General features: G+C 43.4%; 1 protein-coding gene across 1 annotated transcript; it reads right to left on the bottom strand.

Moving 5' to 3' along the window:
• Positions 1–224: 224 nt before the first annotated feature.
• On the bottom strand, positions 225–26,166 carry PLEK (pleckstrin). The gene is made up of 9 exons (XM_037048079.1): positions 25,999–26,166; positions 13,730–13,885; positions 13,364–13,545; positions 11,655–11,746; positions 8,681–8,865; positions 6,996–7,100; positions 4,189–4,272; positions 3,258–3,327; positions 225–1,946 (listed from the first exon to the last, which is right to left on the bottom strand). Exons 1-9 carry the CDS (start codon positions 26,038–26,040, stop codon positions 1,810–1,812), a joined length of 1,053 nt encoding a protein of 350 aa, XP_036903974.1. The 5' UTR covers positions 26,041–26,166; the 3' UTR covers positions 225–1,809.
• Between the last annotated feature and the right edge of the window lie 342 nt (positions 26,167–26,508).

Genomic DNA, 26,508 nt, shown 5'->3' with positions numbered 1-26,508 from the left:
AGGTCTCATACATTTAAAATTAGCGATACGGGCTTATGGTTTATCTTTATTTTCCCCATGTTTTTGTTATTCTCTGGAACAGACTGCCTTTGTTGAAAGCACCCTCGAAGCAGTGGGATGACCTGAGAGACTAGAAATGGCATCATCTGCGGTCCACGCACGTGGGTCGCAGTAAAGGGTAATTGTTCATGAGATACAAAACATTTGAGTCACCACACCAAAAAGACACCGAACATCGTCATGTTTATTTCAAAACATAAAGTGGACTCCATATTAATAAATACGTTTAACACTGAGTAGAAAAACTACTGTGAATGCTCTAAGAAAACAGTTTACCACAGAATCAGGAAAAGGCAGTCTTTTCCCCGTAGGCCATTGATAAAGCAAGCGGGAAGTGGGAAGAGCTTCATGGCTATGGTGTGAAATTGGGGGAGGAAAGAGAGCTGATAAAATCAGGAAGAATTTTCTACTCTCCTTTCCTCGCTGGGGCCGTAAAATTAAAAATCTGAAATTGGGAAATACACCTTCTCACACATCCCCGGTTTATTTCTCAGTTTTGGCTAAGAATCACTAGTTCGCAGACAGGAACAAAAACTGGACACAGGCACCCAATTTGAATGTAGGTCAGATTACTGTGGTTGAAAATAGGTTCACAAGGCCCCTCGCGGCCAAGCAGGAGCTGCCACAGCTTAAAGCTCAGGGGCAACCACAGGGTCCTTAACGGAGAACTGAAAGCACTGCTCAGTGTTGACAGCCACCTCCACTGGCTCTGGCTGGACTTAGGTCCGTCCCTTTGGCTCTGTCTTTGTATAAACCCATCGTCCAAACTGCCTGCCAGTGGTCCAGCACCCACTGGAGCTGGGGTTGGGGGCACATGAGCCAGGCAGCTATCCAGGCCCCTTACCCATGGAACGAACCCATTAAAGGAACCCAAGTGGCCACTTTTTTTTTTCCCTGCAAACACTCAAATGAAACAGTCTCAACGATTTGGAGTTTCCTATCCTAATTATGATAAATGGTAGAGAAATGCTCCTGAAAGGGACAAAGACAGACCCTTCTCAGAACAGCCCGAAGTGGGAGTAGAATCCTGCTCTGAGTGGCTTGAAGGCGTGGAAAAGAGCTCGGCCACTCCTGGCTTCCTCGGGTCCTTTTCTCAGAAGACACAATAAGGACATAATAACTTTCCACGCTGTACGTAGTAAGTGAAAGAAGGCTCCAACCTAAAAGCCACCAGTGCACTGCTGACTCTCAGGGAGTTTCTGGGTAGAGGGAGGAAGGAAGACAAGAGGTCTCCTTCATTCTGATACCTAATCTTGTGGCCAAGAGCAAGGGGATGAGGTGGAAAAGAATAAAAGGAATTTATGTCTCTTTTTTTCGGAACAATTTTAAAGGAAGGAGTTGTCTCCGGTTCTGAAGGCCAAGATTTAGCCAAGAAGGGACACCAGCTGGATGACTGTGGGTATCAGAATCACAGGGCTGTTGGGTTGTAAGCTAGGAGGAACTTCTCCTTCATTTCCCAGAAGAGGAACCTGAGGTCTGGAGAGATTAAGCAGTGTACCCACGCCACATAGCTTGCTATATCTGCTTGGGGGATACAGAGAGTGGCAGAGCGACTTTGGTGAGCCATGTGGGGGGGTGCAGGTGAGCATCACGTGGCATGTGGTTAGTTACATTTAGAACTCCCGCAGATGAAGAGTTTCCATCCCTGGGCCCTCTCTTGTCGAGGTGTCACCAGAAGTGAGCAGATCCTGGACTGAGCTTATCCGTGGGGTTTCTGCAGGAGGGTGACGAGGAGCTGCAGGGGCATCCTCACTTCCCAGTCCGGGAGGCCACCTGGATGGCTTTGATCCACTCTGTGCGCTCCTTGGGGGTGGCCGCTTGCAAGAAATAATGAACTTCGCCAGCCGTGATGATCTCAAAGAGGTTCTCTTCCTCACTCTTCTTGCCTGGTGAGAGAGAATGTGAATGACAGCGCATGTGGCACCAGAAAGGTTGCCTAGTTCACCCCTTCTGCAAGGAATGAAGTCCCAGTGTTTTGAGTGATGTAATATTCAAACTTATCATCATTTAATGATCATATATATTTGTTGTATAATAGAATTGTAGTATAATTTGTATAGACAGGTACATAGTATGATTGTGTGTGTGTGTTTAAGTAATCAATGAAACACTCCAGGAGAAACATTTTCTTAAGAGTTTACAAACAAACTAAATGTCTCACTTTTGCAAACCAACAGTTTTCAATGAGTAACCTCTAATAGTGTCTAATGAATAATTCCTCTACTCATAATACAAATGAAGGGCTGACCCTAACATAGTTTTTTAAATTTGTAAGTAAATAAATAGCCGGGCACACCACCAGTACCAGCAGTAGAGCCTGAACTTGTTTTATGAAAGGCCAAATTAGAGTCTCTGCTAAAACAGTGAAGGCAGTAACCTGGCCAATACTATGACAAGACTTAAAATACCCGCCTCAAATCAAAAAGCAAGATGCTCCCTACTCCCAAACTAAAACAGGGCTCAATGGGGAGAGGGGAGTGAGCAGATTCGGGGACAGTAAAAAAACTCTAGGCTTTTGCAGCTGCAGTGGTTTCGCACCAGTCTCTATAACATCATAAACCCAAGATGCCAAGGCGAAACCAGGGTTTGGACGTCTAAACCACATCTGCACAGTGACACCACCATGCCTGCACCTGAGAAGTAGATGTACACCACTGTGCTTATTGCACACACCCAATGATAGACTGTGGTCGGGGACCCGGAGGTCACCTGGTGCAAGTCCCTCATTCTCAGAGGAGGAGCTAAGACCCAGGTCACTTAGGTGATTCGCCCAAGGCAGTGCCACTAACTGACTAGCACAGACCTGACTATAACCCAGGTACACCCTCCACTCACTGCACAACTGTTTCTTTTTTTGTGGGAAATTTTCTGGTCTGTGAAAGCCTCCCATTACGAAATGTCATGGGCCAGTTACAGGCAACAGGAGGTAACAAGTTTCTCTATTTAAGCCAGTTCTGATGTGAAGGATTTTTCTCAGCATTGCCCAAGATTTACTCAAGGCATTCACAACATCTCCCCAACTCCTCAAGACCCAAAGAGCTAGCACAGCAGTAGGGAAACAGTAGGTTTTCAGACAGCAATTCATTCATGTTTATGCCTAATCAATGGAATGATTGACAGCTGTTGCCTCGGGATGCCCATGTGTGGGAAGAGAGCCTAATCAGACACACCTCTCTCAGACAAAACTTCATTCTTACCATCCGGGTTGCTCTCCACTGAAGTCACCACACAGCCTCTCAAATGAATTGCTCCCAGGGGATCTTCCCCCTAGAGGAGAGAGGAGTCCTTTATTGTGTTTCCAAAGAACATTGTACAGATACACCTTATCTAGTTGGTACAAAAGCCACACAGACTCACTCTGGTACAGACCAGGGCCCCCAAAATAGATAAAAGCAGAAGGAGCTTAAAAGACACCCCAACCAGATTCTCCACCTCGTCACCCAAGGAGGCAGAATGAAGAAACACAAGTCAATCTAGCTTCATATCTAGAGGAAAGTGGGAGGGAAGGTGGAAGGGCTGAATCACCACATCCCATAGAAGAAGATGTGCGTGTTTCCACAGCTCTTTGCAACTATGCAACTATTCCCCATGCAACTATTCACCACGGGAGGGAGTCAAAGAGCCTTTCACTGCAAGCAGGGGCTGAGGACCCAACCCAGACGGTGTTGTCTTTACGCTTTAGAGGTGCCTCAGTTGACTGAAGAAAAGCCCCCTTCTGAATACTCAACAGTCTAAATTCCTAGATTTAAACACTGCTTTCATCCAAGCTGGCCTGGAAGAGAAAGTACCACTTTTTTTGCACATTAAACCAGGAGCAAAATGTTGAGCTGATTGGGTCCCTCTGAAAATGTTACATAGAGGCAAACAAAAGCAATTTATGTTGAGTCGACTAATAAATGACAACTTAGTGATATTCTCTTCCATCCCTGAGCTTATGCTGACCTCAAGCCTAGAATCTCCGATCTTTGCCATAAGAGGAGGTAGGAAAAGGTAGGGAGGGAGAAATAAAAGTGGGGGGGTGAAGAAAAAAAGGGTACATCCACAGGGCAGAAAAGGGGATGGAAAGCCCTGTGAGTAGATGCAGTGGAGCCTTCTAGAAGAATGGATTTGTTGACCAGAGGCTCTCACCCCAGCAGGGTCATAGTAGTGCAGATACGCAGGGTCTTCTCTCAAAATGAACTTCCTCACTTTCCAATTTTTCCTCCGATGCCCCTATATCCAAGAACAATGTAAGAAAAGAATGAAGAGTTCTTAGCATCATTCTGTATACACAGGACCAAACAATAAATCTGAATTGAAAAAAAAAGAAAATAGTTGAAATACTAATTCCAGGAAAACCAGGCCCAAGCCCAGATCTTTGTCAGATAGCACTGTGTCCCATGAACAATTTAGATACCATTCAACTATGGATTAAATTATTTCTAAGAGGTCTTCCAACTTGGTATTACACAAGAAAGTACTATGTATATATAATGTACTTCATTAGGTAGTGTGGTGACTATAACAAGATTTAAGACCTGGCCTTGTTCTTCATAGAGTTTATAGTCTTAGGTGTAAAACTTCAATAGCAAATATCCAAATCAAATAATTGGTATAGAAGACAATGGATTTCAAAAAATATATTTTTCAAAAAATAAAAAATAAAAGAGAGATATGTGATTCTGGGTTTGGATGCCAAAGAAAGTCTTATCCATGTGAGTGAGAAAGAGGCAGGGGAGAGACCACGGACAACGACAAAGCAGTGGGAACGCACGAGGCACATTCGGCTGTTGACTAACAAGAGCACTCTGACTTGAAGGCAGGGGTCCCAAGGAATAGTCGAGTCAAGGTTGGAGAAGCAGAAAGAGACTCAGTAAAAACAAGAGGTGGGGTTTTCGCTGAGTTGGAAGTGAAGCGATTAATGTGGTGATAACAAAGAGAATGAACCAGCTTGCTAGATTGAAGATAAACCAGGGGCAAGATAATAAGGTAAAAAGAGGCCATTAGGAAATTGCTGAGATGATTCAGGCATCACGTTACCAGGGACGAACATCAGGCAGCGTCAAAGGCAGCACGGAAAGAGATGAGGAGGGGTGCGTGTTGTGCCAGACATGAAGGGGGAGAAAGGGCCCGGCCTTTTCTAATGGAATTGAACACTGACCCTGTTTAGACTGTGGGTTTTGAGGGCAGATTTTGTCTTTGATCTTCTAATGCCCAGCACTGTGCTTGGCACATGGAAGTTGCTTCGTATCTCCTTGTAACTGCCTTGAATTTGCCCAGTCCTTTCAATGAACTTTTAGAAGCTTTTTAAAATGTCACAGTCAACCGGAGTGTATGACTTCCAACAGAAATTCAAGTGACTTAAATAACTCAGAAGCCAAAAAAGTTATTGGATTAAAAGATAAATAATTTCTATCTTGCCAATTTTGTTCTTTAACATGCCACATATTGACGGACTCATAAATAAAATTTCCAACATTTTCCAGTGTGCTCCTGTAGAAAGCAACAAAACACTTATAATTTTAGCAAACAGTCTCTCCTTTATGATTCTGGTCAGAGGAGTTTAAAGGGAGTCTTTTGGAATGGGTCTGAGTTACTTGGCCAGTCGTTTTATAAAGGAGCTCGTCTCAAGTCTTTCACTTGTCTGAAGGTTGAATCTAGGAACCCCGCGGAGTCACAAGGGAGAACCCAGAATATTTCCACCTGCTGTCTTGTGTCCCGAATGGTTTCTGCAAAGCATCAGCTTCTAAAATGCTCCCTAAGAATTTCTGCTCTTTGCCTTGGTCAGTGCTGCCTATGACATGTGGACCCTGAGGTTTCTGCCCGTATGGCTGCATCCTGACCTGCAGACACATGTAGCATGTCCTCCTGCGGGACTACGGGGTGAATACCAAGTTGTCATGAGTCAAAGGGAGAGGAAGGTGATGGAAGATGTGAGATCTGCCACCCCTGGCCAACCACCATCCTCCCTTTCGGCCCTCACTAGCATTACAGCGTGACATGCTGAAGAGTTTGATGTTAGTAAGTGGGTGTCTGGCTGGCCATCTCTCATCTAATGAGTATTTCCTGAGGGATTTTAAGGAATGGGTGTATGCCTGGGGGTGCCAAGAATTGTTGCTGATCTGTCAAAGTCATCTGCTTATATTTGATTGAATTCATTCCACAAATGTTTACCGCCTATTAGAGACCAAGAAGGATGCTGAACTTTGTAACAGGTCTAAGGGGGGAAAAAGTGTAACACGTTGTCTTTCCTCATCAAAGAATTTATATTGGTTGAGAAACCAGATATTTTATGTATTGTGGCAACAGAATAAATTATATTGAAAAGAATTATATTGAATATAATCCAATCGCATTCATCCTCAAATTGGTTACATTCCCCCAGATAGAATCGTTTCCCCTGGGATGGGAGAAGTGGGGAGGCCAGGTGGGGCGGGAGGGGCCTGACCTCCAGCTGGGCGCAGCCACTTCACATCTGAGGTGTGGAACACAGGTGCCGTTTTTTCATTATAAGCATTCCATGCACGTTAACTGTGGCTAACTCCCAGAACGTTAACTTTGGACCCTGGGTGGCTTAGTTTTTATGGCACTTAAAAAGGGCATTTTTAAAACTCCCCTCAGATGACTCTGATATAAACCAGGGTTATAAACCACTGGACTAAGTGGTTAGTGGTTCCAGCACTGACCTGGAAACATTAAAGAAGGCTGTCAATTCATATAAAAGGTTTTTGTTCCTTCCTAAGCTCCTTTTTAATATTGTAAAAGAACAAAATTCCTGAATGCACATAGATCGCTGTTTTCTTCATGTTTAAAGGGGGTTTATAAGGGAGACTGTTTATATAGTAGCATTTTGTACTAGTTGACTATGGGCCCAATACAATACGACTCGGTGGTTTAGAAAGAAAAACAACCAGGTGAGAGGGAAAGGCTAGAATAGGATAGTGATGGTCATTCACCTGCTTCAGTAAACATCCCTGCTTGATAATGACCCCTCTGAATTCTTCTTTCAGGATTACGTCGTCATCACTGGAATTCTCTTCACAGAAGAACCCGCTGTCTGGCTATTGGGAAACAAAATAGCAAGTTTAGTAGACCAGTCTAAGGCATATTGCTACTCGTACCCTCTTCACCAGCACAACCCCTCCCCCTCCCTGACTGCCAGGCACTGGGGTAGGCTCCTTCTCCTCCTCCTGTGGTTCGTACCCCAGTTGGAACTTTAAAGACTGTCCTTGGTTATCTCACTTTCCCTTCCAACTTGTCTTGTTTCTTGATGGCTCATCCTCTCCAGTTTGCATGCCGTGATCTTGTCGATATTGTTTCATTTTCTTGGGTTGCCCAAGCCATGCAAGGTGGAGTGCACGAAACACAGAGCTTGTTTTTTTTTTTAATTGAATTCATTGAGGTGACCTTGGTTGATAAAATTATATAGGTTTCAAGTGTACAATTTATAGTACATCATCTATATATTATATTGTGTGTTCGCCAGAGTTTTTTCTTATATTATCATTATTTATTCATTATTGTATTATTTTCCACAGGAACAACTGTAATCCTACTTTTGCCCCACCCTGTTTTTTAAGACTAGCTCAGCACATTTCTTTCTTCAAAGCCTTCCTTCTCTTGGGACCCCATGGCTGCATCCTTGAAAGGAGAGGTGGCTAACTTCCAAATCACTGAGTAACGAGACCTCCGGTACTGTCTCTGCCACTCAGCCCTTCTACTGGGAGGAGGCCAAGAGCTGGTGCTCAGCCTCATCCTCTGAGAGTCAGCAGGGAGCTGGGCCTTGCTCAGCTGTAAGGAAGCAGTGAATCACACAGAGAAAGAGGAGCCACTGTGATGGGTATTTTTAGAATCCCACATTTAAATGGCTATAAACAACCAAATTAAAGGTCTGAAAAATATGCATACGGACAGCAGAAGTTCCCCCAAAGTGAAATGAAACTCTCTCGGGGACATTCACATAATTTTTATAAAGGGCTCGTAAGTAACTTCCTAATTTCTGTGCTCTGATCCCCAAATAGAAATAAACTACCAAAATCCCCCTAGAAATCCACTGTTGCGGGATTTGCCACGTGGCCCAAGGTTAGATCCTCACCGTGTAATACAGTGTTTCCCAATCTGTGGCAAGCCTGCCACGGGTGCTGACAAGATGTGGGGGGAGGGAACGTGGGTGCATGCATTTTGTATTAAGTCGCACATTTCAATGTGTATTTGGAAAAATGCAATTAGCCTATTGTGAGTTTATGGATCTCCCTCAGGGAGGGAAGCTCTGTGAAGTCTGCGATTTTTGTTTTTTTAAACTGCTGTTATCTCCTTTGTCTTGGAGAGTGCTTAGCATGTACTGGGGCCTAATCAGTTCCTATAAAGGGATTATTGCTTAGAATAAGCATAGATGTAGAAGAGTTTTAAAAGTCCTTTAAAGAAAACTATTCAAATAAACAATATTTTCCTTTAAACTGAACCACTTGGATGTGGCAGGCATTGAGTTTGGGGGCAGCTCTCAAGTCGAGAACATCTAGCAACTCTCAGTGGAGGGCTGGGCCTCTCCTTCACACATGTGGATATGAACTGAAATCAACCCAGAATCCTCCCAGAGCGGTCTCCGTTGCAGGGAGAGTAGCTAGGGAGCTGCCTCGCTTACAAAGTAGTAGAAGGCATCAGGGTTGTCCAGGAAAGGGTGTTCCGCAGTCCCATCCACCGCGTTCTTGGACAGGTCTCCAGCAGGCTGCAGGTACCCTTCGTTGAGCAGGGAGGAGGCGACCATGAGGCCTTCCTGGCGGTTCCGCACAGACTTGTTGGAAAGCAGCCAGTCGATGACACAGTTACCTGGATGGGACCATCAGAGGGAAGGTCAACTCTCCTAACCAAAGAACGAACACTGGCAGTCACCTCTGGAAAGCTCCAGAGCACCCACGTGTCTGATTTGTCTGATGCCAAGAAGGAAAAGCAAAATCAGTGTGATGGACACCTGGAAACAGAGGAACCACATAAAGGTTTTTTTTTTTTCTCTTTAAATCTACATATTCTTTAAGAAGCAATGCATCATCAAAGAAATAATTTTTACGAACCCACTCATTTATTCTATTAACACACAAACATTTATTGTGCATCTCGTAGGTGCTAAGTACTGTGATGGGTTTTAGGGAGACACACCTGAGGAATCTAGAGGGGAGAAATGGGTGATAAGCAATTGTAACAGCTGCTGTGCTGTGGGTCAATTCAGTGGAGCTACTGGGCCAAATCTGCAGAAGGTTCAAACAGGGTGGGTGGGGGAGAGTGGCTGTGCATGCACTGTTGGGGAAAACTTAATAGGGGAAGTGACTTTGGGCCCAGGCTTTGAAAACAGTAGATGTTGGCCAAGCTTAAAAGGCAGGGGCGGAGAGGAGCCAGCACAGGCTGAGGGAGCAGCAGGGTGAACAGACTCACACAGGCATGAAACAGCCTTGCTGGGGATATAAGAGAAGGAGTTGAAGGAGAAAAGGCAAAAGGAGACAATGGAAAGAGGAAGGCACAGAGTCAGGGGAGAGCTTTGATGGCACATCAAATAATTTGGCAATGAGGAGCCACTACAAGTTTTCAAGCAGGAAATAACTTGGTCAGATGTGTATATCCTAAATTAAACTCTGACCATAACACTTGCACTGAACGTCACACCGGTTTTGCAGGGTAGCAGGGGCCTTGAAGAGTCATTTCATCAACTTTCTACTTCCGGAGAGGGTTGCAAAGAGAATAAAAATAAATTAGCCCATGAATTGGGTTACTTATTAGCAGGCTACAATGAAGCTTTGCATTAAAAACGACACGTTCTTTACAAACGTAGCCAACCAGAGAGCCCGCAGCACAGGTGGTGAATCCCGATCATTGGACAGAGTGGTAGAGTGTGCCATCCCTGAGACAGGGGTGAGAGCAGTCAGTTAGTGAGCCTTCCGTGAATGTTGTATATGAAAGTCTCTGTCTCCTTTTCTTTCTCTAGAGGGACAAACTAATGAACACTGAATTTCTGTTTTCAATCCTCACAGAGACCCTGTAAAAGAGATAAGGTGATAATTGCAGAACACATTTTATGGGTGAGATTATTAAGGCTGAGAGAGTTTGAGTGACCTTAGGCCTGAGTTACACCTGCAACGGGCCTTCACGTAAGTGTCCTAATGCAGGATCCCACCCTTGTTCAGCTGGGCACGCAGAGGCTCGGAAGACAAGTTCAGTCTACCCTCCCTGTCACCTGACATTCAAAGTCTTCCATCACGTGTCAGGAGTGCCTGGGTCCCCGTCTCTGCTACAGACTTGGGTTGCTGCTGAGAACACCTGAGTCCTACATGAAGGCTTGACTCCCCCGACCCTTGAATTTCTAGAACCCACCCTGACATTCAGTGGGGAGGACTTAGGAAGTTCTAGCCCAGCACTACGGGACACAGTAACAGGTCACACAGCAGAGAAGTCTGGCCTGACCTTGTGCCTAGACCTATATCCATAACCCCACCCCTGCTCTCCACGTTGCTCCCTTTGTCCGAGGCTCTGTCTTAGTGCCTTCAGCCCTGCCAGAGTTAGGGCCCTGCTCCTGTCGGTTTCCCTCACTACTACCTGGGCTTGGTACCTGGGCCCAAATCTTAGCCAGCTTTTCTGGCATTAATGTTAATGTTAATCTGATGTTGATTTTAGCCGGCTTTTCAGCCTTCACTCCAGGAGGCTGAATTCCCACGGGATACTACCCTGTCACACCGTCTAACTCTCCAGCTTCCTGATCGTCACCTGGACCATTTGCATGAATTATCTGTCCACTGGATTCTACAGCTGTTGTCTCTTCTAGAGTTTTCGTCCCTTGATGGCTCCACCCTAGGCAAACCATGCATGCCATCAAACCTAGGCCCAACTGTACATTTTTGTCCCATAATGAACCATCAACACTATCAGGACGGTCATTTTCTTTTACAAATGCATGTTCTTCATATTTTTTCTCCACAACTTTGAACTCACCATCCTCTGCTCAACCATCTCATCAGAATTTCTTCCCACAAATACTTATTGAGTATTTTAAGGTCAAACTTAGGCACCATCTTCTATTCATCTCAACAACCCTCTGAACTATTTCTTTTTCCTGAACTCGCAGAATTGATCGTCTTTGCAGACTTGTGATCTCTTTTGTGCAAACCACATTGAGAGCTGGCACATACAGTGCTTAGTGTGTGCCAGCCACAGTTTTAAGCACGTTACAGCAAATCAGTAAACTAGGTGTTTATTCCCATTTTATAAACAAGAAAAATGAAGCACAAAGAGGCTAAATTGTTGATTGGCCTGCAGTTTTGCAGCAAGCTGCAGAGCCAGGATGTGAGCAAAGGCAGTCTGGCTCCAAGGAACATGTTTGTAACCACTACAGCATCTACCTAAACACGTAACATTTAATGCCTGACTCTATGCAGCCTCAGACACCCTTCATATTGTCACTTAAATCTTATATTATATCTCTTACCTCCTGTCACCTCCTGTTTAAGTTCAATTTCGTCCCATGACCCCATCCCCCCAGCACGCTGCACACACCCCGCCCCACGTGCAAGGCCGAACAGGAATCCGTACTGCCTTCCCCAGCTGCCCCCTCTCAGACATGCAAGGCCTCTTACCTGTAAAGCAGTGGTTAAAAATCTTCTTGTCCTTCTCCAAGTTCAGTTCTTTTATTCCCTTTTCTGGGTCTTTCATGGACAAATACATAGCACTGCACAAAGATGGAAAAAGACAGATGAGTGGGAGCGTTTCTGAACGGCAGGTCCTCTCAGGGTGTCCACTTGGGAGACGCTGGCCATGAGCACGAGTTTCTCCCCTCCCCTGGGGCCCCTGCTCTATTCTCCCCACTGGGTCACAAGTAGTTAGAGGGCAGAGCTGGTGCTTATGTAACGCTGTGGCCTGCACAGCATTCAACAAAACGTACCTGGAAGGTAATGATTATTTCTTAAATTCATTAAGCTCTTTGTTGATTTAACACCTAATGCCTGAGATAGAGAGTTGCCCTCAAACAGGTGGCAAAGATGAAAGGTTCTCAGGTCCAATTTTCCATGCACACTCAAGGTTTTTAATGTCCCCCAATTCCCATGTTCCAGTTCTTTAAGTGTCCCTCAAGAGACCGTCTAGAGTATACATTCGCCTCCAGGAAAGTGAATGTTTTAACTAAGCCTACCTCTTATTCTAATAATTATGAGACAAGGCACAATAGTGAGAAGTTCCCATTTTTGTCCTTGAAGTAATAAACTGAAGATAGCCTGATCAGAGAAACCGCAAGCAACTAAATAGAAGGGCACTTCCATGTATCGTGTGGTTCCACGTAACATGAATATCATTCCCACTCAGCTCTGACAGCCATGGCCAGAAGCATGGTCACTGGACGACCCCAGCCAGTGGCTGCAGCTAGACCAGGTACCTCCTCCTGGGTCTTTACCAAAAAGCTTTCCTGGTGGGACAAGGCGCTCAGTCTCACTAAGCTCAGTGTGCAAACTTTGTCACGCTCCTGTGATGTGCAATTCTTGTGTTAGGTTGTAGAAAGGATTTATCTTCAGTCCCTCTCAGGGTCTCATTGTATAAACAGAACACTGATTGAAAACTTTTAGCAGCCAGTGGAATTCTTGCCAACTGGGCTCCTATTTCAGGTTATACTCGACATAAACGCAAAAGTGTCAGGAAGCAACAAGAATCCCAGAAAAAAGTGGGGGGACTCATGTGATTAAAGATATGAAATGAGTAGCAAGAAAGGAAGGAACCCTGTTCCCAACCCCTGGCAGGGGCTGAGTTTACCTGTGAACCTCTAATAACCTTTAGACAACAACCATCACCTTCAGTTCCAAGCCAGTAACTATCAGAGGACATTAAACCAGGTCAGGGCACAAATGGCTTCTGCCTAAGATGGGTGTTCAGCTTGGCTGGTCCTTGCTGATGATGTGAATGTGCACACCTGAACTTGAAACGCCTCACACTTGGATACATAGCCCCTGTCTTTTCCTCCCTTCCTAGAGATCTTGAAGCTTTCTTTCAAGACTAGCTTATTATGGCTACTTCATATATGCAATAAATTCTCTCTCTCTTCTCTGGCTCTCTTTCTCTCTCTCTGCCAAGGTTATCCAAAATGAGGAGTGTACACTCCATCAGTTTTCTCTCCTCAGTTGCTAGGCCTTGGAGAAGCCATAATCACTCCTTCAGATGCAAATGAACATCTTAGTCCACCTGAAAGAGTGAATACAGCCTTCGGAGGTGACCAAAGCAAGCCTTGGAACCGTACCTGTTGTGAGAGTTCCTCAAAGGGGAAAAAAGGAAGGGGTGAAAGGAAGCAAACACAGAAAATCACCCTAAGTCGATGGTTTCTGGCAGTCGAATAGATCTCCTGGTGGATTTCCTTGCAAACTTCTGGCCTCCTTCAAGGCACTTAATGACCTTCTTGATGTCCCGAACCCAGCCATCTCTCTCTTCCAGGAAGGCTGCCTGGAAGAAGTGGTCCTGCTGTTTGGTAGTAGTGATCTTAAACACAAACTAAAAATCAAAACACATCCATTAGAAATAATTATTTTCAAGGGCCTGAGGTCCCTTATGAAACACAGCAGGGTGGAATGTAGGTGGTGGGAGGGGGACTAGCCACCACCATACTGTAAGCTATTCACAGGCCCAAGGTCAGTGTCTGATGAAACATTGACTCTGGCTAGTAATGACGGCTCACCATCCTTTTGCCGAAGTCCTGGCAAGGGCTGGTCAGAGTGCTTCCTTTCAAGGGAATCATTCCTTTGGGGCTATTGTCACTTTTCTTCTTATAGAATTCGATTCCGTCTTCTAACAGTACAACCCACATGGGTTTCCAGGTGTTGAACACACTCCCCTGTAATGAGAAAAAAAAGCTATGAAACAATGTTTTCTAAAACTATCCTATACATGGTACAGGACTCCATAAATAGCTTTGTGTTGGCCGGTGTGGACACAGGTGACCCACATCTGTGTGACCAGGGTGCTAGGAAAGCAGCCTTTAAGGAAGGAGGGGACTGCCATTCTTCTAGAAGTTAAAAAAATTTTTTAGATAAACTGTATGCATGCCTATAATCAGCGCATAAGCCTCTTGTGGGTCATTATCAAGGGAATAAGGTATGGACCTCTATTCTTCCCAGCCTTCTGGGGCCTATTTTCTGCTCCCAACCTGCTCATCATGTTCAGTTCAACTCAGGGATGGCAAATAGATTCTATCTCAAGTGCCAGCTCCACTGAATATTAGCGATGCCTGACAGGACTCACTGGAAAAGTGGCACATCCCAATGGCTGTGTTTACCATGGGTGTGGAGGCCAGGAATGGTGGGGTGCTTGCTACAATCACATCCGTCCTGTGGTCTAATCAGCTTTTATCTGAATGTGAATGTCAAGAAGAAACTCAGATAGCAGCTTGCGTGCGCAGTGGCTGATCTGTATGAAAATCCCTTGCAAAACGGCCTGTAAAGCCAGAGAGCACTGCTATTCATGTCTGTAGTTTTTAGGGAAATCCTGACTGAGAAGTGGTCAGTTTGGGTTAATGTCCACTGCCCCTGGACATTAAACAGACATTCTGGCTGGGCCAAGGGAGTAGCTCTTTCTTGTCTGTATTTTGGGAGAGTTTTTGAAAAGGAAGAAAATAGGGCGCTTTGCCTCTTGGGACCCACAAGCTCAGCCTGTCATGACTGCCGCAAAAACAGAATTATCATCCAGTTTGCAGCAGGTCCTGCTGCTTATCTGAACATACCAAGAGCTCTATATAAAGGCCCAGTTGCCCGAAAAGGAAGTCTAGTTATGCAAAAAGGGTAAATACTTGTGGGGCTATCATTTCACTTGTCCAAGTGTTTCCTTTAGTTTAGTTAACAAAAAATTTTTTTAAATAAAACACTATCTCTTTTCTGCACAGGCAGAATGACTCTCCATACCAACACTAGACTGTACTCCTTTCTTCAAAATAGGCGGGGTTGGACACTATCCCAACACATGAAATAAGTTCAGTTAAACGCCTTTCTGTTTTACATTTGTCTGGGAGAAACTCCAATCCAGAATATAAAGAGTTCCCACAAATCAATGAGAAAAATACAATCTCTTTTTCAAATGGGCAGAAGATCAAAGGAGGCATTTCACTAAAGAGGTTATCCAAAAGTGCCTTTTCAATTATTTGAAAGGGTGTTCAAACAATTGTTCATCAGGCAAACGCAAGTTAAAAGCACAGTGAGCTGCTTCTGCACGCTCACTGAAATATCTAACATTTTAAGACTGAGAAGAGCAAGCAGGAGTTGGCAGGGGTGGTAACTGGGACTCCCAAACGCGGCGGGCAGAGTGCAGAACATCAAGCCAGAAAGCTGCGGAGAATGTCCTAATTCGTAGAATATACATCCTGGTTAAAGTGTTCAAGGGTGAGGTAGTAGGATGTCTGCAACTTATTTTCACAAAATATGTGTGTGTATTTATACAGAATGTGGGGACATGGAGAGAGAAAGTGAACGCGGCCATGTGTGAACAGTTGATCAATCCAAGTGAAGAGTATACAGGTAGTTGTACCATTTTTCTCATTTCTCTGTGGGTTTGAAATTTTTCAAACATTTTTCAAATATAATTGGGGAAAATTAATACATGAACAATACATGACACTACAATATATTAAAATTAGGGATATACTTTAAAGGAAAACAGACACAAGTCTATTTAATAAAATAATTAAAATAGCTGATAATACTAAGAGCTATTTTCACAGACCTAGGAGGAAAAAGTTGGAATAAATAACTGCTAAATGCCTTTCAAGTCTAAAATGTCATATTCTACCTCAGGCCTATTAAAGATTAATAACCGCCACAGTCCCTCAGGGCTCTTGACCTTGGAATTGGGATAGATTGGGAGAGGTTAGCCAGTACTGCATTACTTCTGTAGACAAAGTAAATCTACTCCTAATTGAAACATAGCCTTAGGGGTCTGTCAGAGGAGGGTGTGTCACTTGGGACTCAGGGTCATTATGCACATTGAGAAGCCGAGAACTTCCCCATAAAGTGCACACTTTCTTCCAGACTTGGTCGGGGTTAGTTAGGCTAGGATGATGGGACTATGGGTGATTTTTCTCCTCCCAGCCATCGCGACAATGGCCAGATTCTCACCACAGCAACCTGACAGCACCTCCTCTCTGCTCCCCTGTATTTGACCTTCCCGTCGCCAGCCCTCTCAGAGCTCACCCAAAACCAAAGCTGGAAGTGTGACCCTGCAATGTCTAGGGCTCACCACACCTGACCCGTAAATGTGGAACTGAAACTAGGGTCCAGGTTTTTTGAGTTCCAATTGTATGCTCTTTCCGCTTCCCCTCAGGTGCCATCTTCATTTTGGTTCTCATGTAGCTTTGAGTAATTAGAATCCAAATCATTTTTTCTGGCCACCTAGCTAGCTATATGTATAACCTCATAAAATCATATGACTATAATTTTACATAATCATAAAATGCTCTTTTTAAAGATTTTATTCATTTATCTTTAGCGGGGAAGGGAGGGAGAGAGGAAGAGAAATATCAATGTATGGTTGCCTCTCGTGAGTCCCCTGCTGGGAACTGGCCTGCAACCCAGGCATGTGCCCTGACTGGGAATCGAACTGCGACCCTCTGGTTCACAGGCCCGCACTCAATCCATTGAACTACGCCAGCCAGGGCCATAAAATGTTTTAATAATATATGTAGCACTCGTCTGTTATTTTTCCCATTGTAGATGAAACCTCGTACAACTACTTGTCGCAGTGGGTGGGTTTAGATGCTGAGTCGGATTTATTGAAGTTTCCCAGTAAATAACTATTGGTCACCATGGGACTAGTACAGTTTAGTGCATAAGAGCCCAACACCGGAAGAAGAAATCTTAAAGGACAACGTATCTGACCATAAAAAGTTGAACTTCTGTACAATAATAAAACCTTGTGAAATAAAACATGGATATTTGCAATACATTATCATATAATTAACTTAATATCTTTCATTTGTTTTTCAAAACTCTTTAGAATCAGTAAAGAATATACAAACAGTCCCACCTTTTTAAATGGGCAAACCATCTAAGCAAGCCATTTTCAAAAGAAAAATATTTCGGCTCAATAGACATACAAATGTACTCTCAATAGTCTTCAGAGAAACAAAATTTAAATAAGGTATAACTCTTTGATAATTTTTTAAAGATTTATAAAGCATATTGGGGAAATTTGGGGAAATGGGCACCAAAAAAAGGAGCTTTATGACTCAGCAGTTTGATGCGGGCTGTCAAAACACCCCTAAAGTCACTGTAGGCTATGGAGGGGCATAAGATCTACAGTGAGGAAAGTAATACTCTGCATTAAAAGGAAGCGTAATCAGTGGGTGACTGCAGGCTGTGAAGCTGCATGGCCCAGGCTGGAACCTCAGCTCTGCCGCATTCTAGCAATGAGACCCTCAGCAAGTTCTTGCACCTCATTCTCTACATCTGGCAAATGGGAACAATGCTACACTATCTACTTCTCAGGGTTATTGGGAGATTAAGTAAAATAATCTGTATGAATTATGACAGTATAATACTTATGACAGTATTTCGAACACAGTGAGCACTTAATAAGCACTACCTAGTTGCTGTAATTCTGTGCCTCTCAGGTGCGCCTAGAAAATGCCCTTGAGCTCAGGAAACCTCAAAGCCGCAGATAAACCAGAGCCTGTTCAAAGGAGAGTGACACAATGGCATCCCTTTCAGGAAATCGTTGAAGAAATGGCTGGGTTTTAGCCCCCAAAGGACAGGCAGAGCAGGCGAGGACCGTCTTCAAAGTGTCCAACACTGTCACAGATTGTGAAGGTTTCAGAAAAAACCAGTTGGCTGTATAACTTAAGAGAGAAAGTTAAATTAGTGAGTGCCCTGACCCAAGAGGCCTTCGAGCGTGCCTGCTGTGGAACAGCAAAAGAAATGCAGGCCTTGGGTGGGAAACTTAACCACAAGTCATTTCAATACTTAATATTCCTTTGCCCCTCAGGTTCTAATATCTATTCCAAACACGCTGTTGTCCCTATGATCCCTATGGAGATAACCCTGCCAACCTTTGGGTCTCACCTACAAGCCAAAGGTAAATAAATTTTAAAAATACATTGAACATGATCATCTAAAAATGAATACCCATTGGAAAATGTTTTATCCTCAACCGAGAACATGCTTATTGATTTTAGAAAGAGGGGAAGGGAAGGAGAAAGAGACGGGGAGAAACATAGAGGTGAGAGAGAAACATCAATGGGTAGCCCTTCTGAGGCATCCTGATCCAAACTGAACCAGCAACCTCGGCATGCACCCTGACGGAATCAAAACGGCGAACTTCCGGTTTGGTTTGTGGCGTGGTGCCCAAGCCACTGAGCCACACCCGCCAGGGTCTCATTAGAAATTTTTCACACATTAAAATTAGTTACAGTATGGACCCCTGTTTGCTAGGTTTCTATGATTTAGACAAGTTTCCTTCCTGGAGACATGCTCATTCAGTGAATAATGATAGAGAAACTCCTGTGCTTCAGACTCTGGCCTGGTGTTGGGGTAAGACACAGTCTTTGCTCTTCAACGTTCATTGTCTAACGGGGGGAGAGAGTGACCCTGAATGATGACTCCAGTTCAACTGGAAGAAAGCACAAACCGGGGTACGCCGTCCTCTGTGTGAGCAGCTTCACTGTGAGAAGCCCCCGCCCACTGCTGAGCGTTGGAGCAACTTTATTTTGGTGTTTAGAACTCCTCCCAAGTCACTTCCCACAGAGCAAGGACACCTCCTTCGACTTCTCCTTTCCCTCAAACTTCTCGTTTCAGGTATAGACTGAGAGCTGGGACTCAGTGGAAAATTACGTTATGTTCCAAACCTACGTATTTAACTAAAGCAGAACTGTGAGTTAGTATGATCGCTTATCCCACACGCATGGGACATGTTATTTTAAGTTGGTGTGGCATTAAATTACATCTTTATCTCTGCCACATTGTAAATGTTATCTTCTGGTTTTCCAGCCTGATCCATGAAATCACTTGTATAACATCCCAGATAAGCGGTTATTATGGGCCTTTTTCAATTCTTTGAAGGCAAGGAAACTAATCTACTCAGTAATATATTTTTCTATGTTAATAAAATCTTTCAGGTTGGACAATTTCTCAGTAAAGTCACACTAGGTAAGCATAAGGAAATGGCACCCAGTACTTACCAGCATGGCCTCTGCTGCCTTAGGAATTTGGGTTCAAATGTCAACTTTGCCACTTTCTAGCTGTCTGGCCATGAGCAAGTTACTTAATTTTTCTAAACATTAGTCTCCTCGTTTGTAAAACAAAGATAAGATTGTACTACTTTCCACTGTTGAAAGGATTACATGAAATAATACACTGTGGCTGGCCTGTAGTAGGTCCTCTAAAGTGATTGCCACATAGACAGATAAGAGTACATAGTTTTCTAGGAAATTCTGGGAAATCATTCTGGCGTACCTGGGTATCACCCATCACAACCACAATGCTTTGTAAAAGAGAAATCAGTGCAATAAAAGCCCAAGAGGGCTGCATGAACCATGACTAGGCACAGCTCTGGGTAACCTTGGGCAAGCCTCTGCTTCTCTGTACCTTAGTTTCCCTATCTGTCCAGTAAGGCTAACAGTGGTAACCACTTTGTAGGGTTCTTATAAATATTCAGTGCATCAGCGCATTGAGTACTTAGATCTGTCCCTGCTGCAAGGTAAATACCACATCTGTTAGCTATTAGGAGAATGGGAATCAGTGGGTGCAAATCACTGGAGATTATTTAACAGTATTGTGTCCAGAAGACAAGGCAGCTGTATGAAAGAAGTCTAGCACGGACTCCTGTTCTCTTTTTGATCCCAGGCTTTCCTCCTTCTACCAATCTCCCTGTAGACCCTTTTCTTTCCTGCCCAACCCACTTGTCCTTGGGCACCCCGACTTCTGGGTGTTCTCTCAGCACAACATGCCACCCCAAATCCTAAGCTGCTTTCTGGGTCCTTCCTGCTGCTGCATGAAGTGCCTGCTGGACTGGTTGTCAAACATTCAACAACAGTTTGCTCCATAAACTTCTAGAAAAGTGGTTGGTTTGGGATGTGACATGGAAGAATCCAGCGTATTAAGTGCATAACCTGCTCCTCTCTCTTTTTTAAGCCATGCTTATAAACATATATAAATTAGTAGTTTCTTTTCAACAACCTCCAAAAGACATTCATGTTTATTAATGGAAGTAACTTCTAATCAGAGAGAAAGGGAGGTCGAGGTCATGAAACCCAATCTTGCCCATAATACACTTTGTCCAGGACCCGCTCTCGCTCTGTCTGGCAAGTTCGCTGGACCTTCTTTTTGCTGGCTTGGGTAATCCTGCCTTTCAGCATGCTGCATGGGGTCAACGAGACCATGGGCTTTGCTGTTAGATAAGCTTGGGTTTGAATCCCTGGTGGTCCTCTTACTGGTTGTTTGACTGTGGACATGTCACTTACTCTCACTGAGCCTCAGTTTTCTCATCTGTAAGATGGGGATAAGGACACTATTGTATAGGATGGTTAGAACTAAATGAGATCATACTCACAGAGCAATGGGCTGCTATGTGGTAGTGAAATGAACTAAAGTTTTCCACCCTGAAACTGCCTTTTGGGATATCAATTCTGAGCTGGTTATTGAGAAATAAGACTCCTGGTCTTAAGAAATAAGAGTCCTGGTCAGGTGGCTCAGTTGGTTGGAGTGTCATCCTGTACACCAAAAGATCGTAGGTTCAATCCTGGTCAGGGCACACATCTAGGCTGTGGGTTTAATCCCTGGTCGGCGTGCATATGGGAGGCAACAGATCGATGTTTCTCTCTCACATGTATGCTTCTCTCTCTCACTTTCTCTCTCTCTTTCTTTCTCCCCCCTCCACCTCCTCCCTCCTTCTCTCTCTAAAACCAATAACCATATCCTAAGGTAAGAATTTTTTAAAAAAGAACTCAGGAAGAAACCTTGTTCTTCCCCACTTTTCTGCCCAAGAGGTTCAGATACGAGTTCACTCATATCTGGAATCTAACAAACAAACTGAAATAACCCTCACAATAGAGACAGACTCATAGATGGAGAGCAGGCTGACAGCTCCGATGAGGGTGGGGTGTGGACTGTGAGCGGGGGCTTGGGGAGGAGGCACAAGAAAGGAAAAAGAGCTCATGGACAAGGACAGTAGTGTTGGGGAGGAGTGGGTACAGGTGGAAGAGGTTATGAGGGGATAAACGGTAATGGAAAAAATACAAGAAAAATGAACTATTAAAAAATAAAAAAGAAAAGTAAAACCTACTCCAGCAAGAAAATCTTAAAATATTGCCTAACCTAATGTGAATCAAATGTGGTAAGTGGGGGCTTCAGGCAGGGGTCTTTAGCTTAGATGCCCTGTGTCCCACTGTTCCTAAGTCACCTAGCAAGGGTTTGCTTGCCATGTACATTCTGCTCTTTCTCAACTACTTGTAAATCACCCATTCTCACTTCTGAAATCTAAGATCCCCTCTTCCACCCCTTTTCCTGTTTGTCAAAAATGTTGTATGTAGAGAGGAGAACATAGGCAGAAAAATCTCAGATATTCCACATAGCAATACTTTCACTGTGTCCCCTAGAGTAAGGGACATAAAGGAAAGCATAAACCAATGGGTTTTTTTTTATCAAAATAAAATGCTTTGTATGGCTAAAGAAAACCTCAGCAAAATGAAAAGGGAACAAACTGGATGGGAAAACACATTTGCAGATGATATCTCAGGCAAGGTTTGAGCTCCAAAATATATAAATAATTCACATGACTCCACTCCAGGAAGACAAACAACCCAATTAAAAAATGATCAAAGGACCTGAACAGACACTTCTCCAAGAAGGACACACAGAGGGCCCAGAGACATATGAAAGGATGCTCAGCATCACTAGCCATCAGAGAGACGCAAATTAAAACCACAATGAGATACCACTTCACACCGATCAACATCATAAACAAATCAACACACAATAAGTACTGAAGAGATTGTAGAGAAAAGGGAACCCCAGTGCACCGTTGGTGGGAATTCAGACTTGTGCAGCCACTGTGGAAAACAGTATGGCGTTTCCTCAAAAAAACAAAAAATGGAATTGCTTTTTGACTTGTGAATTCCACTGCTGGGATTATACTGTAAGGATCCTGAAACACCAGCTCAAAAGAACCTATGCCCCTCTACGTTCATAGCCGAGTTATTTACAATAGCCAAGTGTTAGAAGTAATTTAAGTGCTGCTCATCAGTAAATGAGTGGATCAAAAAACTGTGGTACATTTACACCATGGAATACTATGCAGCAGAAAGAAAGAAGGAGCTCCTGCCCTTCATGACAGCATGGATGGAACTGGAGAGTATTATGCTATGTGAAATAAGCCAGGCAGTGAGAGACAAATACCATATTATCTCACCTGTAAGTGGAACCTAATCAATAAAACAAACAAGCAAGCAAAATAGAACCAGAGACATTGAAAGAGAGAACAAACTGACAGTGACCAGAGGGGAGGGGTGAGGAAGACAGGGAGGGAAAGAAGGGGAAGGGACATCAACGAACAGGTATAAAGACCTGTGAATAAAGCTAAAAGTGGGTAGGATTGAGGGTGGGACAAAGGGGTGGGTGGGGTGGGTGAAAGAGGCAGAGGGAAAATGAAGACAACTGTCCCTGAACAACAATAAAAAAAGAAGAAAAAGTCATGTATAACCAATGTTGCCTCACTATCTTTGGAATTTTCATGCTTACGTAAATTTTTCATCAGCATGTACTAAAATTTGACTTCCTCCCATTACACATTCTCTGTTAATTTGATTATTAGCACAGCTAGAACTTAGAAAGTGGAAGAAAAAATGTTCATTATTTTTAGTCCCCATAGTAACCTCTATGTGTGTTTTTTTTTTTTTTAATTCAAAAGTGGCAAGATTCTGAGGCAAGGAAATCTGGCTCTTATTAAGAATGACAAAAATTGCAAAATGACAGAATTATATATTTCCTCTTCTTCCCTTAGCCATAATCTCTATTTAAAGATCTTAGTCAGGAGGTACAGGAGGAAATCTGCATTATAAAATGCAGACAGTTATCTCACACAGAAGAAAAGCAGAAACATTTTATAGTAAATATCATTGACTACTGACCCCAGGGTTTCTGACTTGACAAAATCCTTTCACCAGAGTTTTCTTAATGTCGTATCTTTTTCCACCCCAAACATCTTTATTGCCAACAAAATTATTTCATAAAACAAGAATAAGGAGATAAGTGTTTTCATTACCACCCAGATATCTGAAACTGCATAAGAAAAAAAATGGGCAGGGAGGGAGATTGATACAAGACAGCCTGCCATGCTTTAACATCAAAAACTATCCTCAAGGTTTGTCAGAGAGAGGTTTCCCTGGGGTCCTTTCATTGCTATTAACTTGGCAACCAACTCAGGAATCAGTATAGATCCCCACGCGAATCTAGAAGAGGGCTTCTATCTATTGCAGTGTGTGTATATCAACACTAGTACTGATAATCATTGTCACTTACATAGTGCCTACTACATAATACTCATAGGTCCCTGGCATATTTATATACAATATATAATACATATGTACACACAATACACACATTATATCACATATGTGACACACATGTGTATATAATATATACACATGATGCACACACATATCACACATATATGTGTGTACATATAATATTACGTGCATAGGTAGTATATATTTTTTAACCCTATATATATGAGGCATCTGAAAAAAAGTTAACATGTCAAGAAGTTAAGAACTTCACCACCTTCCCAGGAAATTATGGCTTCAAATGTAGTTCTGCAGCCAACAAAGGGAATATTACTAAACCAAGCACTTCTTTAAAATGACAAATCAGCACCCTGAATGGTATAGTTCAGTGGGTTGGGCATCAACCCACAACTAAAAGGTCGCTGGTTGAATTCCTGGTCAGGGCACGTTCCTGGGTTGGGGGCCAGGTGCCCGGTTCGGGGAGTGCCGGAGGCAGCCCATCGATGTTTCTCTCCCTCTCTTTTTCTCTCCCTTCCCCTCATTCTAAAAATGTATAAATAAAATCATTTTAAAAGCAATTATAGATTTTAAAAATAAGAAAATAAATAAATAAAAGTAAAAAATGACAAATTACCAATTAGGGAACTTAATACATTACAACAAAGAGTGTTCAAAATGTCCTGGAGAAAATGCAAAAATTACTAAAGCTGTAATTGTGGAAATAGCAATATAAAATGTTACTATATTTCTTTCTAGTTAGATTTTTCTAAATTGGCTTTTACAGGCCATGATCTGGAAGGAGTAAAAACTGTTCATTTAAGTTCATGTGCTTGAGAACCCCACTCTGTCATCCCCATTTTCTAATGGGGCAACGTCACTTATTAGAGATTAGTCTTGTACTTGTTTGTAATTTGTGGAGTTTAATATGTGAAAATACATTCTTAATAGCAGGAATTTTCATTATAAGATTTCTAAATTGTTTTTAACACCCCCCACCAAAAAAAAAAGCCTTGCAGAAAATATTTCCACACACTCACTCTTCTCAGGATACTAACCCAAGCAATCAGGAAAGAAATAAGCCTATTGCAAAGAATGTGCATACACCTTTGTGTGTATGTGTGTGTGTGTTTTCCAAAGGAATGTTTCAAAATACGGCCAGCTGGAGAGAATAGCAGCCAAGGGCTCACTTACCCTAGTTCTGCATCCACTCACGCCTCCCACTACCATGGATGCATTACAAATTCTAACTCAGATTAAACGTATTCTGAGAAAATCCTGGTATACTGGACAGAGCTCAGGGCCACGAGGCAGCAACTCAGGTCTCAGAAAAGGGGGTTCCTGGTCTGTCACAGCCATGTGACCTTGGGCAGTCACCCAGCTTCTGGGTCTCAATTTCCTCTTCTGCTAACGAGGGAATGAGGCCAGATGATCTAAGGTTCTTTCCCGCTTTAAAAGAGAATCAGGCCGCGATGTGTGCTGTTTAATGTCCTTATAAGTAGAACATTTTGGCGAAAATGTCAAATCAACAAACCACCAAAAAGAGGCACAGTGGGCAGTCATTCAGCTAAAAAAAGTGAGCATCTGAAGGAATGGAGTGAATTCAGTTCATTTCTGACCTGCATAGCTCACTTGGACCAGTGTGAATGTGCTTGTTTATATAGGTGTTGGCCACAGGATGACAACAAGCCCTGTGTGTGAATTTCACACCCTGGGGAGTTTCACAGTGACATGTCACATGCTCACCATCAGAAGAAAAACCACGGTACTAATAAAATTTAATTTCCTGATGCCACACCAGTGAGGCTAAGTATTTCTGAGTGCACTTGTATTCTTATTTTCCAGTCCTAAGAATGGCACACTATCTACCACCTAACAGCATGGTACACAAATTCACTGAGAATTGTGAATGAAGAGATTTTAGCCTAATAAAAAAGGTAGTCTTTAATGCACCAATTCTAAGAAAAAAGCCCAAGAAATAAGCTGCAATTATAGCGTTATTCTATCAGCTCATCTTTGATCATATTTTCTTTGTCTCCTCCAAAAGAAAGCAAGGCAGTTAGAATTTAAATAGTAAAGAAACAGTCTCTCCAAGTGACCTCTATAGCAGAAGAGGTTGAGTCTTTTAGCACGACAGGCATACACATGTCCTCCTGAGGACACTGTAAGTCATGAGGAATTCTGCTTAGACCTTCGCCTTTCAGACCCTGTAGCCTGGAGTTCTCAGTCCCACAAGAGCAAGCTGTGCTGACACCTGAGCTGGATTGGTCCACCTTTAGGAACCAGAATGAAGAGGGACCTGTGCCGCCTCCCTCCTGAACATTGTACACGCTGCGATGTTCCTCTAGTCCAGCCCAGTAGGTTTGGCACGAAACATCCCTAAAATGAGTGCATGCAGAATGCAGAGCTGTACTCCAGTCCTCCCCAACCCTGTCTCCAGGGACACCCTTGTGGGTGGCATTGCTGCTTACCCTTTTCACGAGGTAGCCCTCCCTGATCTGCTTTGGTTCCATGCTGGCTGGGCGAACGGATGGCTGGGTCCACTCAGCAAGTCCTCTCGGAAGCTCAGCCTCCTCAGAGAGCTGAGGCAGTTGTGGGCTGCTTTTCTATAGTGAGGTTCCTTTCACAATTTCCCGTTGGCTGGCGTTCGCATGATCACATCCTCTTCCCCTCACTGGGGTGGAAGGTCAGAAAAAGGAAATGCAGAGAGAAACAGCCCATTCTGTGCTAATGCTGGAGACGTATGGAAAGTACAGGTGTACATTTTTATTACCACAAAGAAACTCATTCCCTTAAAGAGAAGGAAACTGGTCTAAGGAAGAGGAAAATGAACAAGAAATTCTCATTGGTAGAAACAGCCCTGGCTTAGATATCATTCTTGAGATTCTGAACATGCTTAATAAAAATGCCAAGAAGTTGAAAACCAACAGTTAACATAACAAAGGTAGTGACTAGTAAATGAATGCCTACTTTTTTGCCAG

Source organism: Sturnira hondurensis, unplaced genomic scaffold, assembly GCF_014824575.4.
Source record: "Sturnira hondurensis isolate 20B ecotype Veracruz unplaced genomic scaffold, ASM1482457v3 Scaffold0006413, whole genome shotgun sequence".
NCBI classification, from domain to species: Eukaryota; Metazoa; Chordata; class Mammalia; order Chiroptera; family Phyllostomidae; genus Sturnira; species Sturnira hondurensis.
The sequence above is the reverse complement of the archived record's forward strand: the minus strand, read 5'-3'. Positions and strand labels throughout refer to the sequence as shown.